General features: G+C 47.9%; 1 protein-coding gene across 1 annotated transcript in view; it reads right to left on the bottom strand.

The window, feature by feature from the left end:
- Nucleotides 1-18,459, bottom strand: part of LOC142564512 (uncharacterized) — a 52,753-nt gene that overhangs the window by 8,685 nt on the left and 25,609 nt on the right. Inside the window, exons 3-4 of the mRNA XM_075675531.1 lie at nt 17,065-17,140; nt 2,375-2,432 (exon numbers count right to left, since the gene is read on the bottom strand). Of these exons, the coding sequence (XP_075531646.1) occupies nt 2,375-2,432; nt 17,065-17,140 (134 nt within the window). The remainder of the gene's footprint in view (nt 1-2,374; nt 2,433-17,064; nt 17,141-18,459) is intronic.

The raw sequence follows: 18,459 nt of genomic DNA, 5'->3' as shown, positions 1-18,459 counted from the left end.
TTCAAGTAATCCGATGGCAAGAAATGTTTTTCACCGAGCTGAAATAAAAAAAAACCGTTACAGGTATGAAGCTCGATGAAAATGTGGAAATTACAAGCCCGTCGACAGGTGCAGAGACCCATCTATCGTGCACGCCTGCACAGATGCATTGCGCACTATGCCGACGAAACCTATTCGTCTGGGAACCCAGAATAACAACAGAGAGTAGAAATGCTCACCACTGTGTACTTCGTTGGCGAGAAATCCTTCCGAGGAACAGCTCTCGTCCATTCTACCCGAGTGGCTCGGTCAGATGGCAACTTGTGCACTCGGACACTTTGTCCTCCGACATAATTGGATTTGCAGTTTGGTGCGCAAAACTGCCAGGCATCGTTGCACTTCCGTGTACGACGAACCGTGCACAGTTGAAGAAAAGCAATCGCGCTTACAGTGCAGCATGCGCCACCAAAGCCACCAAGAAAAAGCTCCACACGTTGGTGCTCTAGCGTTGCAGTCACGGAGAAAATTTGTTTTCAGAACGGGCGCCGCGTCGTAAAAACGCAGCGCTCCCCCCATCCGTCGCTACCATCCGACTCTCGTGACGTATTTACAAGGAGAGGAGTTGATGTGGCGGCCTTATATTTTTTTCTAGGTAACTTCGGGGGAGGGGGCGGGGGGGGGGGGTGCAGGATCCGGAGCTCACCACCAGAGGGCACGCGGAGGCTAATAGAGGTAAGTCAGAGATGCTGAAATAATCTCATGGGTCGCGGCAATGGAAAAGAAACCTGCCATGAGTAACTACTTAAGAGGAAACAACGAAATCAGGAACGAAAAAATTTATAACTCAAAGAGGAGCTCACTACTTCTCGAAGCGAAATTGGGATGCCTTAGAACACGCACCTATAAATCGAGATATAAGATGGAAGAAGAAGCATGTGTTTGCTGCGGTAAAGCTAGGGAAACGATGGAGCATGTTTTATTCGAATGTGAAGACATCTGCTCAGCGGTTCTTTTAGGCACCATTGGCGTCCATGAAGCCCTTAGGTTCAATGAGAGCAGGGGAAAAGTAAACATGTCAGCAATAGAGATTAGGAAGGGGCGATTGGGAGATTGGTGGAATAAAAGTGGGGAAACGAGAAAAAACAGACACGTACAGAAGCAAAGTTCGCAATAGGGGGTTAGAAAATTTGGTTGTGGGAACTCATAGTGTTTTGTTTCTTTTTTTTCCTTTTAATCTAGGTAGGATATTACTCAGTATAATAGCAAGAGCTTAGTGGCACGACTCACCGCCCCGTTCTAAAGGGGACGCTCATAACATCGATCCATCTATTCCGGTGCCCCACACGGATGGTAGCAGGCCAATAAGACAGCCCGTTTGGAGGGGGAAGAGCGGATCAGTCAGAGCGCGCACGGTGGTAGGGTTGCGGAGAGGGGTATAGGAGCTGGTGTATTGCCGGCTCGCTCCCTAGCGCTCCATGGATTGCGCTCGCCGCGAGCGGCAGCGGGAGTTCGCATGACAGCTGCAGCACCAACGTCGCGCAGATCGCAAGCTTGGAGAGCGGGAAGCAAGAGCAAACCACTAGCGGAGGAAAGCCGCTACCGCCGAGGATGGAGAACAGGAAGCGCAAGCCATGCGCGGGTGGAGGCCAGCCAACTCCCCAGTTCAAGAGAAGGCAAGCGCCAGTAGAGGTAAGCTAACCCCCAACGTCGAGAATGGGAGGCAGAGCAAAGATGTCGAATGAGAGAGATTATTCGACCATGAGTGTGGCCGCATTTCAATGTGTGTGATACACTGCGGTTTGATCACAACCTAACGTAACTCACAAGCTTGCGCAATCCGAAACCGATTCTCAAATCTTGCAAAACGTCGCCAATGAGACAAAAGACTTTCACTAAAGTCACGCTATACACGAGTTCAAACTTGAGAAAATGACCACCGGCTTCGCTATTTTGACAGCTTTCACAGTGCGTGGAACTGGCTTTACTTTTTTTTCCTAGCTCAAGGGGGGAGTGCTTCAGGACTTTCAATATTTTGTTCTTCTTATGTGACCAGCCACGTGTGCATTAGCAATATCTTCGTATTCGGCTCCGTAATTTTACCATGTACGTAACATAGTTCGCATCTTTCTTACTTTTATGCAATTCTTAGTTGCCTACTGGTACAACCAACATTATTATTGCTTATTTTAAGTACGTCTAACAATTACTGCAAATTAGAGTGGTTGATACTATAAAATTCACATTAAACGAAAACGTATAGCAGAAGTACAAGAACTACAAATAATTCGGTGCACTATTGTATTGTCTGACGAAAATATTTGTACAGAAGCCTTTCGAAAGTAAGCGCACTGCCCAAGAAAATTTATGGCACTGCACATTCACTTTGTGTACTTACATGTCGCCAGCAGTCACTCCTGTACCATCGTGATCCCGAAGATGCATTCACAGCTGGGCTTTGTGGCAGGCCCGGAGAACAGAAAATGACAGAGTTAACAGCAGTCAAAGGTTTATATGAAGCAACAACAACTTGAAGTACGTGCATGAACCCAATTAAGCCGCTTATATCCCACGATACAATACTATGACAGATTTGTTTTCCCTTGCCACATACGAGGCATTTTCGAGGAAGTTTCTCCTAATATTGTGATGGAGTTCAGTGTTCATCCCTTTGCCTTACCTTTCTCCAATGTAAGAAAATGAATAGTAACATATGGCCCCCGCCGGTGGTAGCGCAGTCTCGGCGCTTAGACAAAGGAAATGTTGTCAGAGAAATAGGGCTTCAAAGAGGCGATGTGCGTGATATCGCAAGGTGGTACGGACGTTGACATGCTACCGTCCACCGGGATGATCGCACATGTGACTGGACAGAGCAGGCAGAAAACCGTAGAAAGGCTAGAGTAGCAAAACGGAAGCTAAGAAGTTAGAGCCAGGTGGCGGGATGGCGTCCAAACAAGGACGTAAGAGCCTGGAGAGAAGTGAATGGGTTTGTGGAGGCTGTCATAGCGGGGCTTTTGGGATATCTGCGAGAAAGAGAGATGTTCCCGTGTATCTGACGAGCTACTTGAGCCAGAGTGCCAACATCGCGCACGTACTCTGCAGGAAAGTAGATACCTGCTGGCAAGACAATCTCAAAAGGCAGCGTTGGGTGGCGGCGAAACAAGGGGCAGAAAGCAGAAAATGTTGTGATGTCGTGGTGGGTGGAATTGTACGCAAATGTCACAAACGACAAAGGGCTGTCCCATTCACGTTAATCTGTGGAAATTTACGTAGAGAGCATCGTTGTCAGCGTGCGACTATCAATTTAGTAAGCCTATTGGTTTGTAGACGACAGGCTACGGTCATCTTGCGACGCATGCAACAGAACGTAGGTTGTTGTCAACGACTTTCAAAAGAAATGAATGACCGGGATCAGTCAGAAACTGTCGTGGCACGCCTTGGTGGGTATTGACATCGTGAAGCAGAAAGTTGGCTACCTCAGCGGCACAGCTTGTTAGCTATGCTCGTATGATGGCACACCATGTGGTGTATTCAGTGACCATGGCAATCCTGTAGTTCCCCGTCAAAGTCGGGCATTGTCCAACCAAATCCAGACCCACGTGGTAGAACGGAACAGTTAGGATCTCGATAGGTTGAAGAAGACCGGCGGGCAACAAGGACGGGGCCTTCTGGCACTCATCATCATCATCAGCCTGGTTACGTCCACTGCAGGGCAAAGGCCTCTTCCATACTTCTCCAACTACCCCGGTCATGTACTAAATGTGGCCATGTTATCCCTGCAAGCTTCTTAATCTCATCCGCCCACCTAACACTCTGCCGTCCTCTGCTACGCTTCCCTTCCCTTGGAATCCATTCCGTAACTCTTAATGACCATCGGTTATCTTCCCTCCTCATTACGTGTCCTGCCCATGCCCCCCCCCCCCATTTCTCTTTCTTGATTTCAACTAAGCTATCATTAACCCGCGTTTGTTCACTCACCCAATCTGCTCTTTTCCTATTCCTGAACGTTACACCTACCATTCTTCTTTCCATAGCTCGTTGCGTCGTCCACAATTTAAGTAGAACCCTTTTCGTAAGCCTCCAGGTTTCTGCCCCGTACGTGAGTACTGGTGAGACACAGCTGTTATAAACTTTTCTCTTGAGGGATAATGGCAACCTGCTGTTCATGATCTGAGAATGTCTACCAAACCCACCCCAGCCCATTCTTATTCTTCTGATTATTTCAGTCTCATGATCCGGATCCGCTGTCTCTACCTGTCCTAAGTAGATGTATTCCCTTAACACTTCCACTGCCTCACTACCTATCCTAAACTGCTGTTCTCTTCCGAGACTGTCGAACATTACTTTAGTTTTCTGCAGACTAATTTTTAAACCCACCCTTCGGCTTTGCCTCTCCAGGTCAGTGAGCATGAATTGCAGTTTGTCCCCTGAGTTACTAAGCAAGGCAATATCATCAGCGAGTCGCAAGTAGATAAGAGGTTATTCTCCATAACCTCTTATCCCCAATTCTTCCCAATCCAGGTATATAAATACCTCCTGTAAACACGCTGTGAATAGCATTGGAGAGATCGTATCTCCCTGCCTGACGCCCTTACTTATTTGGATTTTGTTGCTTTCTTTATGGAGGACTACGGTGGCCGTGGAGCCGCTATAGATATCTTTCCGTATTTTTACATACGGCTCGTCTACACCATGATTCCACAATGCCTTCATGGCTGCTGAGGTTTCGATTGAATCGAACGCTTTCTCGTAATCAATGAAAACGATATATAAAGGTTGGTTATATTCCGCACATTTTTTATCACCTGATGGATAGTGTGAATATGGTCTATTGTTGTGTAGCCTTTACGGAATCCTGCCTGGTCCTTTGGTTGACGGAAGTCTAAGGTGTTCCTGATTCTATTTGTAATTACCTTAGTAAATACTCTGTAGGCAATGGACAGTAAGCTGATCAGACTATTATTTTTCAAGTCTTTGGCGTCCCCTTTCTTATGATATAGGATAATGTTAGCGTTTTTACAAGATTCCTGTACGCTCGAAGTCATGAGGCATTGCGTATACAGGGCGGCCAGTTTCTCTAGAACAATCTGCCCACCATCCTTCAACAAATCTGCTGTCACCTGATCCTCCCCAGCTGCCTTCTCCCTTTGCATAGCTCCCAAGGCTTTCTTTACTTCTTCCGGCGTTATCTGTGGGATTTCGAATTCCTCTAGACTATCCCCTCTTCCATTATTGTCGTTGCTGTAACTGGTACTGTATAAATCTCTATGGAGCTCCTCAGCCGCTTGAACTATCTCGTCCATGTTAGTAATGATATTGCCGGCTTTGTCTCTTAACGCATACATCTGATTCTTGCCAATTTTTTGTTCTTCTTCACTGTTTTTAGGCTTCTTCCGTTCCTGAGAGCATGTTCAATTCTATCCATATGATACTTATGCTTGCGGCACTAGCAGGACTCATAAGCAGGAACATCCTGACATACAGAATGGTCCAAGCGCGTGTATGGGACACTGCGACATGTCCAGCGGTTGGGGCATCGTGTAGCTATTCGACCACAGTGGAACGAAGAGATCTAGGAAGTGCAAGAAGAAAGGCTGAGCTAGTTTTGTGATGGTAGGGAATAATGTCACAGAGCTTAAGCAGGTGGAGAGATGGGTCTGAGTGGTGAGACAATAGTTGGTGGAATATGGAGGGGAAGCCTGCATCATTCAGCTGTGCCTTCTGCATATCGCTAATGTCATGGATGGCGAGGGCGCACCTGACGGCATAATGGGCTGCAGAGTGGTGAGGATCCACAGGATGACGGGAGAAGCAGTAGGCATCCAGGTGCATGCGGCCAGACTTGTAATTTACATCACAGGTATACTCCTGAAGCTTCAATGCCCAGCGAACAATTCGTCCAGTGGATCATTTACGGAAAAAACAAGCAGCATACTACATGGTGATCTGCCATGACCAAAAACATGCGGCCAAACAAGTATGGATGCAATTTGGAACCACCCAAAATAAAGCGAGACATTCCCGTTGAGTGATAGAAAACTTGAGCTCTGAAGGATAGAGGAGATGAGTGGATTAAGCGATGATCCGATCTTAACCGTCTAGCTTCTGTTCGAAGACAGCGCCCATGCCGTGTCCCCTGGTGTCGGTACGAACTATAGTGACCGTGGGCGGGTGAAAATGGGCATAAATGGGTGGGTTGATAAGTAATGGATGAGTGTGCGAATGCCGCCAGCTTGTTCAGGACCCCCCAAAAATCATATATGTTTCTTCAGGAGTGTGGTTTTAAGGACGGTCCATATCGGCTTGTTCCTGGCGAAAGCGCCGAAATTAGGAACATAGGCTTACGATGCTCCCGAAGTGTTTGGCTGAACGTGGTGCTGGAAAATTTTTACCCCCAAAATTTTGTCGGAATCAGCCTGTACGCCATGAGCACTGACAAGGTTGTTTAGCACAATTTCACGAAGGCCAAAATAGCATATTCTTACGGTGGTAAAAGAGGGCAAGGTTGTCGACGGTGAAGACGACGAAGTGGCAAGAGCCTTTGAGTATTCTCGGCTGCTGTTTATACAAATAGATCATGTAAATAGTTTTATACCTGTGACATATTGGTGGACGGGCCGGGTACGCGTCATCGCCATGTATCTCTGAAAGCGGACGTCTCACGAAAGCCTGGAACCATGCTTCCAGTGAAAGGCAACGCGTCTACAGCTGTAATGCCGACTGCGCATACCCAGTATGTTGCTCTACTTCAGCCACAAGGCCACGGAAAGTTCACCGGCCTCGATGTTGTTGACGTAGAAGAATGGTTGTAGATGTATGAGTACGTCAGCAAGGTGAGCAGGAGGGATCTGACCAAAATGCTCACCAATGCCGTGTTTTACCTCGATGGAACGCCGCGAACGTGGTATTACACGCACGAATAAGAGCTAACAAGCTGGGACTTGTTGTCAGACGTTTTTGGTAATCCGACCAGTCGACAATTAGCCGCCAAGCAACCACTCGCGACGCGTGCCCAAATTGCTACCGAGTCTTATGTCTCCTAAATTCAGGACGTCCTAGCCCTTTGTCATAAAATCTACACGTCCATGTCAGAGGTTGACAAGGTCTGACACATTATCTAAGGCATCGCGGGGGATGCATTCAATCTTCTGGTCTTTAGAAACTTATCGACTGTCGGCGCCATCGTGAAGGAATGCCGCCGTTTCGAGCAGGGGAAGAGTAGCCGCATATACAATCAGTTTACATGGCTTCCAAATACTGCAGCGACCTCTTGCTGTACCGACCCCACCACTCTAGCTCGCCACCACGAGTGTGAACGCGACCCGAATTGTACGCCACGAACTCGAGGCAGCGTATCCTGCCTCGCCTCAACAGACGTCTTGGAATAACACTGCTGAGACAAAATCGCTGATCCAGTGTGTGGTTCGCCAGAAAATCGCTAATATGGGTCTCCCAGCGCCTGCACCTTGAGCCGCCCTGACACCCGCCCTGCTCCTATGCCTCGGTCCTATCGCAGTCCACCGCAGTGTCCGTTATCCCTACACTACCACGAATCCATCGAGCTGGCGTACACCTGACGACAAGCCGATCTTTTTCTGCTGCGGCCGAATCGGTCACGTTTCCCCTCACTGCCGAAGCTGTTGGCCATCAGCTGCTCGAAAGACCTTCCGGAATTCAAGTTCGCCCCGAAGTTCTTTGCCCCGTCGGTTCGACGACTCCTCCGTCGCCCCTACCTCGACTGGCCGCTATGCTCTGTCGCCCTCGCCTCAAAGTCGCCAGTTACGTCAAACCCAGTTTCACCACTCGCCGTCGCCGACCTACACAGGAGCGTCCCAGCAGGAAAACTATGCGATGCGGCACCTCAATATGGTGCTGCAATGTCGGATTCGACGCAAAATCCTCCTTTGACGCTGTTTACGAGACATGATCATTTTGATGTCCAAGTTCATGGCACACCCGTCACAGCACTCATAGATACCGGAGCACACATATCGATTATGAGGAGCCGCCTACGCCGCCATTTCAAAAAATTATTACACCTGCCTTTATTCCGTTCGTACGAATCGCCGACGGTAGCACGGTGACCGCGGTCGGAAAGTGCAGTGCACGTGTGAGCATTTCCGGCCACCATACTGTCGTCCTTTTCACTGTGCTTGACCAATGCCCCATGACCTCATACTAGGCGTAGACCTTCCTTTCCGCCCATTCAGTGCTCATCGATTGTTCCTCAAATACTGTTCTTTTTAACCTGCCTCGGCTGAACGTTCCTCCGACACCCCATGAAATTCGCCTGAGACCGACTCATTTTGTGCGCGTTCCACCACAGGCCCTGATATACATCGAAATGTCGCCTTCTGCAACACTTTCGATGGTGATTACATCTCCACTCCAATAACTGTCATCGTTCTCACCGACAACGTTACTGTCCCGTACACAATAGTGAGGGTCACGGACAATCACACGTATCTCCTTGTGGTGAATTTGGGGCTTCCTAAACAAATTCTGCGTAAGGATATCACCCTGGCTACAATCACTCCTTTGGAAGTTAGTTGCATTGAGGCTTTTGCCGTCGAGGCTGCCTGTGAGCCTTTCCGGTCTGCCAAATGTACTGACATTAGGAAAATGATCACCCCGAATCTCACTCCTGCGGAGACTGAACAGCTCTGCAGTCTACTGCTTCTCTACAAGGACATATTCGACCTGAACAATCAACCCTTAGGCCAGACGTAACTTGTCAAACATCGTTACATACAAGCGATAATCCACCCATCCATCGGCGACCCTACCGAGTTTCAGCTTCGGAGCGTCATGTCATCAAAACGGAAGTAGACAAGATGCTAGCGAAAGACGTAATTGAGCCATGGTCAAGTCCCTGGGCGTCCCCTGTCCTGCTGGTCAAAAAGGTTGGTACATGGAGATTCTGCGTCGATTACCGCCACTTCAACCGCATAACAAAGAAAGACGTCAACCCACTACCTCGTATCAATGACGTGCTCAATTGCCTATACGGGGCACAGTATTTTTCGTCAATCGCGGTCCGGATATTGGCAAATCGCTGTCGATGATCTAGATCGTGAAAAGACCGCCGCTATAACGCCTGATGGTCTTTACAAATTCAAAGTTATGCCTTCTGGGCTATACAACGCTCCGGCTACGTTTGAGCGTATGGTGTACTCATTACTCCGAGTATTCAAGTGGTAGACTTATCTCTGCCACGTAGATGATGTTATTGTGTTCTCGCCCTTACACAGCACACATATTCAGCGCCTTTCAGCTGTACTTCTTGTTTTTCGTAAGGCCGATCTACAGCTGAACTCCAAGAAATGTAACTTTGGCCACCGTGAAATTACTGTTCTTGCACATGTCAATGCGACTGACATCCGACCGGACCCAGAGAAAATTCACGTCGTGAAAGAGTTTCTTGTTTCACGGTCCGCAAAATACTTGTGAAGTTTCGTGGGCCTTTGCTCTTACTTGAGCCACTTTGTTAAAGATTTTGCCAGCATAGCACGCCCTCTCACAGATCTCCTGAAGAAAAGTGTAACGTTTTCGAGGGGATCCTCTCAGGCCACCGCATTTTCTCGCCTTACCACCATTCTCACCACCCCACCGATTCTAGGACACTTCGCTCCTTCAGCCGCTACAAAGGGGAGCGCCGATGCCAGTGGTCACGGAATCGGTGCCGTCTTGGCACAAGTTCAACATCGCCATGATGGTGTCATCGCGTACGCTAGCCGTCTTTTTTCGCCTGCGCAGCGGAAGTACTCTTTTACCGAGCGCGAATGTTTGGCCGTTGTGTTGGCAGCGGCGAAATTTCAGCCCTATCTATACAGCACCGACACGCTTAGGGCCCATGTTCGTCCTATTTCAAGGATTCAATCAAGCTTTTTGCCTGTCTGCCAGAACGACGACCACAGGCATCCTTCTCCAACGAGGTCAGCAAGCATCGTGCCTCCCTACCATCGGGGTTCACACTATCAGCACGTTCACCCTCAGCTTTGTAGTGTTTAAAACAACCTCAAGTGCGTCTTACGGTTCCAGGGATAAGAAAGAAGAACGACCTGCCTACCTTGGCCTTGAAGCAAGCAGCTCTGGATTGTTTGCACACTTTCTACTTTGACCGAGTCCACATATATAAGGATGGCTCTTCCACCCAGACCAGCTCCACCGGGGCAGTGGTTATACCATCACGATCACTAAGCATCCGATACAAAATTTCTCACTTGACAACATCGACCTGTTCGGAGCTTGTTGCCCTCCGAGGTGCCGTTGATTATATTAACAACCAACCGGCTAATCAGTGGGCAATATTCTGTGATTCAAAGGCGGACTTGCAATGTCTTCTGTCATCTCTTCGTCGCGGGTCCTGTGAACAACTCGTATTTGAGATACGAGCAATGCACCATCACATGATTGCGAAAGGGCACGACGTCGTGTTTCAGTGGCTGCCTGGCCATTGCGGTATCTCCGGCAACGACCTCGCTGACGAAGCTGCTAAGAAAGCACACGATGGAGCAACCCTTGTTTCTATACCTTTATCGCGTACTGACGCAGCCCAACACTTAGGCAAGCTAGCGCACCGTATGACATTGGAGAAGTGGCACACACCTGATTTCACTCAACATCGATTGTATTCCCTCGATCCATCTATGCAACTGCGGCTGTTACCAGGGCTTCCGCGTAATGAGGAAACAATGCTGTGCCGCTTACGCTTGGGCGTCGCCTTCACGAATGCATATACGTTTTTAATTGGAATGGCTGATAGCACCGAGTGCGATGCCTGCGGTGTCGAAGAAACTATAGACCATCTACTGTGCTACTGCCCATCATTTGAAAATGAAAGACAAGATCTCTGCACAGATCTCAACCAGTTAGATAGAAAACCGTTCATCTTGAACAAGATCTTGGGACCATGGCCTCGCATATCGCAGCTACAAAAGGCCACAAAAGCGCTGCTGCGATATTTGAAGGATACAGGACTGAGTCAGCGTCTGTGATCCGGACTGAGTGACTGAACGACATCCCCGGTGGACTTTCTCTTCTTTCTTTAATCTTTCCGTCCCCGTTTCCCTTTCCCCAGTGTAGGGTAGCCAACCGGGCTCAGTCCTGGTTAACCTCCGTACCTTTCATTTATCATTTGCTCTCTCTCTCTCTCTCTATCTATTGAAATGAACCACCACGAACTCTGTTGGCTTTCGTCGTTAAAATATCCTACAGGGAGGCTTGGACAATGGGCTTTGCGGCTGCAAGCGTATTCCTATTCGGCGGTGCATAGGTCTGGTCGCCTACACAGGGACGCTGACTGCTTGTCCTGTTACCCTTTACATACGCCCACCAACGCCGGCATGGACGCTTCCGAAAGTGTTCTTTCCGTTTCCCAGCTTTTGGACATGGCCAACAAGCAACGCCATGACGCTACTTTGAGGATCCTCATTGACCGAGTAGAATCGGCTCCTACTGATTCATCATTATGGTGGTTCGTCCTCAACGACGGGATATTGTACCGACGCAGTTTTCATCCTTATGGTCCTCCCTTTCTCCTTGTCGTTCCTCAACACCTCCGCTCAACCGTGCTTCAGGAGCTTCACGACGCCCCAACTTCCGGACACCTTGGGTTTGCTCGCACTTACGACCGCGTGCGCCGCCGCTTCTACTGGTCCGGCCTCGCACGCTCCGTACGGCATTATTTAGCTGCTTGTAAGCCTTGTCAACATCGCAAAAAGGCAACAACGCTTGCTGCCACGTACTTACAGCTGATCGACATTCCACCTGAGCTGTTCTTTCGCGTGGGTTTGGATCTCGTTGGCCCTTTCGCCGAGTCTAGCTCCGGCAACAGGTGGATCGCTGTCGCTACTGATTACGCTATGGGCTATGTCATCACTCGGGCACTTCCCACGAGCTGCGCAACCGACGTCGCAGATTTCCTCCTACGGGATATCATTTTAGTACATGGCGCCCCTCGACAGCTCTTTACTGACCGGGACCGCACTTTCCTCTCCCATGTCATCGCCGATATCCTACGCTCATGTTCTACCAAGCACAAACTGGCCACCTCCTATCATCCCCAGTCCAGCCGCCTTACTGAGCGACTTAATCTAACCATTACTGTCATGCTATCAACATACGCCTCCCCCGACCACAAGGACTGGGATGTGGCTCTCCCTTATGTCACGTTCGCCTATAATTTATCACGCCACGATACTGCTGGATATTCCCCCTTTCACATTTCGGTCGTGAACCTGTATTACAATTGCACAATTCAGTCCACTTGATACAGGATTGGAGGACCGAGTATGCCCGCGACGCCATCGCCCACGCTAACCGTGCGCGCCAGCTTGCCCGTGCTCGTCTGTTGGCATTGTATGAATTTTATCGGCACAATTACAATCACCGCCATCGTGACAAATATTTTTCATCGGGCTATCTCGTGCTACTTTGGTCCCCTTGCCGCCGAGCGGGGCTCTCCCAGGGGCTCCTTCCGTGCTACAAAGCCCCTCACCGTGTTCTACGTCAAGTCACCAATGTCACTTACGAGATAATCCCCGTGACCTCCGTCGTGCCACCCAGTTCCACGTGACCTGACGCCGTACATGTCCCTCGGCTTAAGCCTTACTATGCGCTTACCGACGGCCCCGTTTGAAGCACCGAGATGGTGCTTTTTCTGCCAGGGGTCCTGTTATGGAGCGAAAAGTGGACAAGGTTGCCGATGGTGAAGACGACGAAGTGGCAACAGCCTCTGGGAATTCTCGGTTGCTGTTTATATACTCATCGTGTAAGTACATCGTGTAAACAGTTTTGTAGCTGTGACAATATTGATGGGTTTAGCTGTTGGCCTGCTCACCGATAAACATCAAGATCTATCGACAAGCGTGTAAGGTGACTCGGAAATGACAGAGAAAAAAGATGACGTCACCTAGACAAAAAAGCTTTTTGAACCATTTGTAGCCACGAAAGAGAGAGTCCATCATGCTTTCAAACGTTGGTAGCGACGTAATTTGGCTTTGCACCATCCAAATACCATCATCGTAAATTGAAAAAGTCTGCCCGGTGTAATGAGTACGGTCTTTTCGCTGTCCAGGAGATCTATGCAAGCCCTCCTGTCTCCTGACCGTATTTCGATGGAGATGGAGGTACATACATGGACACAGTTGAGTACGTCATGGATTCTCACAGAAGGTAGACGTCCTTTCGCGTGACATTATTCAAGGGACGGAACTCTACGTATAAGCGCTAGCTACCTTCCTTCTTATTTACTAGCTCGACTAGTGATGCCCAGGGACTGCAGGAAGGTTCAATGACGCCTTTCGCGAGCATTCTATCGACCTCGCGCTGAATTACTTGCTGTTCACAATGGGATACAGGATAAGCACATCGTCTGATGGGCTGGCGTCTCCAGTTTGGACACGGTGAGGGCTCAAAAAGTGATTGTAAATGTCAAAGATGTCACGATAGGACATCAACATGCGCCTGATATTGGCAGCCTGCGCTGGAAGGTCAGGTGTGATCGTCTTGGTAATATCACGATCGATTGTAATGCTTAATGTGGAAATACAGCGAGAAACGAAGGATCGCAGGAAACTAATGCAGGAACGGCATACCCTTGGACGGAAGAGACGATGGCCAAAGTCATGCCATTTGGGATAAGCTACGTGCACCAGCTGAAGTTATTGAATATGAAGCACCAGCTGAGGCTTTTAGAAACGCTGATGAATGGTATGGTGAATGGTGACAATTCTGGCCAATACAACGTTAACAACGGGACTCAGCACATAATTTCCGCCCGGAATATAAGGGAGTGACATTAGGGACAGATACTTTAAGGAAAGAAGGTGTCAGACTGATGTAATTGATGAAATACAAACACAGTTGACGGGTGGTCGGAGCATCGTAGTAGCAAGGTAGGTCAAGATTATTTATCTTATCTGATTCTCCACTACCTTAGATCAACTAAGTCATCGGGTTCTTGTGCTGAAGGAACTCTTGTCATGCGGATTGGATTCCGATCCGCATCCGATATATTTAAGGGGTCTTTTTTTCTTGTATAGTGGCTAAATCCACGTGACGCATGCCTACTTACGCAAGTTGACCTCAGAGACGTTTATTTAATGTCGACTTGAAGCTATCCTAAAATAACCAGCGACCCAAGTTCATATCACAGAGGTTATTTAGAGACCAGCACAGAACGATTAGCAGATTCTCAGTGTTCAAAGTGAGCGTTAGAGCTTATTCGAACAGCGGCACTTACCCTGTCCTGCATATGCAGTGACTCATGTCATCTTGAAAAAGTTCATTTAAAAGTGGCACATATCTACACATTGCCGCCTACTCGATGACTCAGGTTGGTCTCGACGGTTGGGTCCAAACCGTCTTTCCTGAGCACTTCAACCCGATGCACCATTCATTCGTCCATGGACTACCCAGTGAATCAAGCAGGCGGAGAGATACAAACATACATAGATGCATAGCTCCCTAAAAGTGCGCGAATCGCTTTAAAAAACCTAGCGCAATAAGAAAATGCCGCAAGCCCTTATCGCGCAATGAAGTCTACAGTGATGTCATGAGTACTGAAGAAAGTCAGTGACACAGCATATTGCCACTGCCAAACGACGTTATATCTAAGAAACAAGGAGGACCCTTTAGTGAAAGGCAAAGATTTGAGCCGGCGTATAGACTTCACTGACATGCTACTCTGCGTGCGGAAGGCAATTGGGGAGAGAAACACAGAAGGTGAGAGGAGCAAAAAAAGGAATAAGTTAAAAAATGTTGAGCACTGAGTTTTCTGACTGATAGGCAACGGCGTACAATCGTAGAGTCCTCCATTCTATACGTCGTCCTACATTGAGGTTACAGATTCTCCACGGTAAAGGTTTTCGAGGGTGACAGAGTAGAAATAAAGATTGTCGAGTTGACCAACGTTTTCTATGTATGTAAGAAAAAGTTCATCGCACGGGTACGTTGCGTGGGCCAGGCTATAGGGTCTAAGACACAGTCAAATGGTAAAAGTCTCTTTGTAAGTGAATGCAGGCGATGTTCATAGAACACTGCCTTGTGAAACGACTTACGGTACCACTTCGGACAAGCCCACACTGCAACAACTGTATCCCACATGAAATCACGGAGCATATTCTGTTTGAGTGTCGAGCGTAAGCCAACGAACGTGCATAATATACAATGTGGGTAGGAATCCTGGATGTTCACTCGTGCTTTCCCTCGGAACGCCTTGAGCGAGGTAGTGGCACCGCCATGATATCATCGCTTGAAGCCTGTGTAATATATATTCGGAAGACAGTGACGCGGGTGTCACTTCACCAAGGGACCTAAGTTGACGTCACATATGTTCGTTCTAGAACGACACCCAATCTGTAATCATAGCCAACAAGAGAAAGTGTCTTCCCCGAGGTCGACTTAAAACTGTAGCTGACCTGTGGTACATACCGATTGACGCAAGTTTGTGTGACGGTCGGTTCCAAACCGGCTTCCTCGCCGCAGCAGCTTAATACTTTATTCATTTGACCATAGACTTTATATCACAAAGTACTGAGCGTTTGTCAGAAAATGGAGGCCCATGCGGACCTCCTGAAAGTCCCGTAAAAGTACGCGAAGTGCCGTAAAAAGACTAAGAACAATAAAATGCACTACTAATGTCATTACCATTCTTTGGATAATACATGAACTTTTCAGGGGCTGACTGTCGATCTGTCCATGCACCTAACCGTTTTCCTACGAACCCGGGTCACGGGAAGCCGGGGTCGAATGGGAAACCCATCGGTTTCACTTGTCGAGGGCACGTTATTGAAATTAAGCACCGAACATTCTTGGGTCACTCAGCATGTGGAAATGTACCTACGTGCCACTCGTCAACAAACCTCTTTTATGCCGACATAGGTCACTGCGCACTGGATATCTCGCACTTTGTATGTAGCGCTCTTCAATAACAATATTTGACGCCGATTTCGACTACGGGGTATGTGCCACTCAATCTGTGATTGTTCGAAATGAACCTTTTTGATACCGAATGGGGCATCTATGTGTGTCTCTGTGTATCTGCGAATTGACAATGTCAAAAATGATCCTGTGCACCTTAATGCTCATCGGCACTTAATCCTTCTAACGCGTTTTCCTTATGGTGTCGCAGTTGGTGCAGTAGAAAGTACGAGATTGGTGCCGGCTTCATACGCGTTTCGACGCAGGCACTACGGCGTATCCCTACATTTCAACAACATTGGTCACACCAACACCGACCTTCGTCCTTAGAAGCGTTCTGGCGGAATTTTTTTGCAATCCGCCCTATACAAAAGATGTCTTTATGTGGCATAAGCTCGACAGCATATGGCTATGCGGGTGTCTTGGATAACTTGATTGAAGTAAATGTGACCTTGGGGCTAACTAGGGCCTCTATTTTTCTAGCGAAGCTAGCATTGGCTCATTAGTCTCGACGGCAGTCTGGACTTCGAGAACCCAGTTGTGCCCAGCGTGGCAGTCTGGGAACCCAGTTCCCAGCAGAGCAGCTGCAGGAAGGGCTGTTTAATGAGTTGACAACTGTGCCTGCTGCGCAGCGTGAGTCATTCGCAAGGATTGCAGCTGCATAGGCGCGCGCTCACGCCATGTGCGTAAGCTATCAGAGACGTTTCGCTTCCGCCTGGGACAGAAAGGGCAAAAATGGGTTTTGCACGCATTGTGCCGGCTTCGTTTCTGTTCAGTTAATTCTTGGGAAACCAATCGGGTGGCCCCGCGTTATCCTGGAGAAGCACGCAGCATTCGACGAGTGGCGGCTACCACTAGCCTTTGAAAGTGCTCGCCGTCAGCGCATCTATCAAGCCTTAAAATCCGCGCGAGCCCAGGCAATCCGTCTTCAAGGAGAAGGAAATACCGACTTACGGGAGCAATGCGGCACCGTTACTTGTGGGTTTTTTAATTGTGACGAACCTCAGGTGCACGTAGGTATTCTGAGTGGGAAATGTTTGGTCAATTTGTAGAATGTAACACTTGGAGAAGGATTATTACACAATTAAACGCTATCAAACGATACCAGCCATTGCACAAGCACGCTTGGAATGGAAACACAGGATGCATGGACAATTTGCTTACCTCATTGCAAACAGGACAGAAATGATGAGGCACGCCACCAGTTTCGTCGCTGTTGGCATCTCGTTTTTAGTAATTTCTGAGGGAAAAAGATAGATTCTTAAATAAGACTAAGCTCATGTCTTCATTTGATGGGAGTTTTTGGTAATTTACCGAATTATGTATTGTTAGGCGACTTTGAAAATTCTGACGTAGCACAAGCTCAAATTGCATTTAAGGGCTATTTCTAGGTTACACTGACACAATAACAAGTGCATACCCAAGAAGCCTGTTGGTCAGCTCGAGCCACAGGCATGTCGTCTTTAAAAATGTAAATGTTCCTTTCTTCAGTGCAATGCTGCTTATTATTACCGTTTGGTACTGAAAACGCTGTCTCACTTTTTGTGCAAACGGCTATTATTATTTAGTGAAGTTGTAGTAGTGTGAAGCCCACAATCTTGGGGGAACGTCATTAGGAGGCGCTGCGACCGACAAACCATGCTCTGATGGGCTGATATCGTGTCTGGTCGTACTTCGAAGTCATTTTTGAGTTTGCACCACACCACCGGTGCCGATTATGTGTTGGCTTGGAAAAGCAAGATACCCCTCCCTCTTTATCCAAACACCCAAATATCCATTTCACAGAGAAGCTGAGCGCCACTTGGTATTGCCAGTGCCATAGCCTCCCTAATTTGTCATCGTTATTGCCATCGTGATCTGAGTTGACGTTTAGGTTGTTGCAAACTCAATAGTCGTTAATTTTTTTCAGTTGTCTAAGACCTCTATATAGCTTTGATGGCGCAGGCATGCTTGATTTTTACGTTATGCATTACAGCTTAAATTCTAGGAGTCCTGTCAAAAGAGAATGTAAACAAATTATTTGCAGTGTCACTCAACGATAAGTTAGCATGCTTACCATAAAAAATTACAGGACATCTATGGACTTCTTAATAGTCATCATAAAAGCACTTCTTGTTGGGCTAGTTGATAGCTGTTCATTATATAATATAAAGACGCCAAATAAATGGACGCACACACGAGAAGAGAACGGGAGTTGTCATTTGGAAAGCATTATTGTCAAATTGCACTCTGCACAGTTGTCTTTCACACACGAGAAGAGAACGGGAGTTGTCATCTGGAATGCATTATTGTCCAGTTGCACTCTGCATAGTTGTCTTTCACACACAGAAGAGAACGGGAGTTGTCGTTTAGAAAGCATTATTATCCAATCGCATTCTGCATAGTTGTCTTTTACAGACGCGATTAGGCGTCGCCTTCACGCGCAAATATTTGCACATTATTGGACGGACAGACTCCCCGGACTGTTCAGTGTGTGGTGCTGTAGAGACTATAGAACATTATCCGGCCGACCTCTCTCCATTTTCCAATCATTAAAATACTTCTTCTTCACACACGAGA

The sequence above is a fragment of the Dermacentor variabilis genome, chromosome 11, assembly GCF_050947875.1.
Source record: "Dermacentor variabilis isolate Ectoservices chromosome 11, ASM5094787v1, whole genome shotgun sequence".
In the NCBI taxonomy this organism is placed as follows: domain Eukaryota; kingdom Metazoa; phylum Arthropoda; class Arachnida; order Ixodida; family Ixodidae; genus Dermacentor; species Dermacentor variabilis.
Note: the sequence above shows the minus strand (reverse complement) of the source record. Positions and strands in the feature narration are given on the sequence as shown.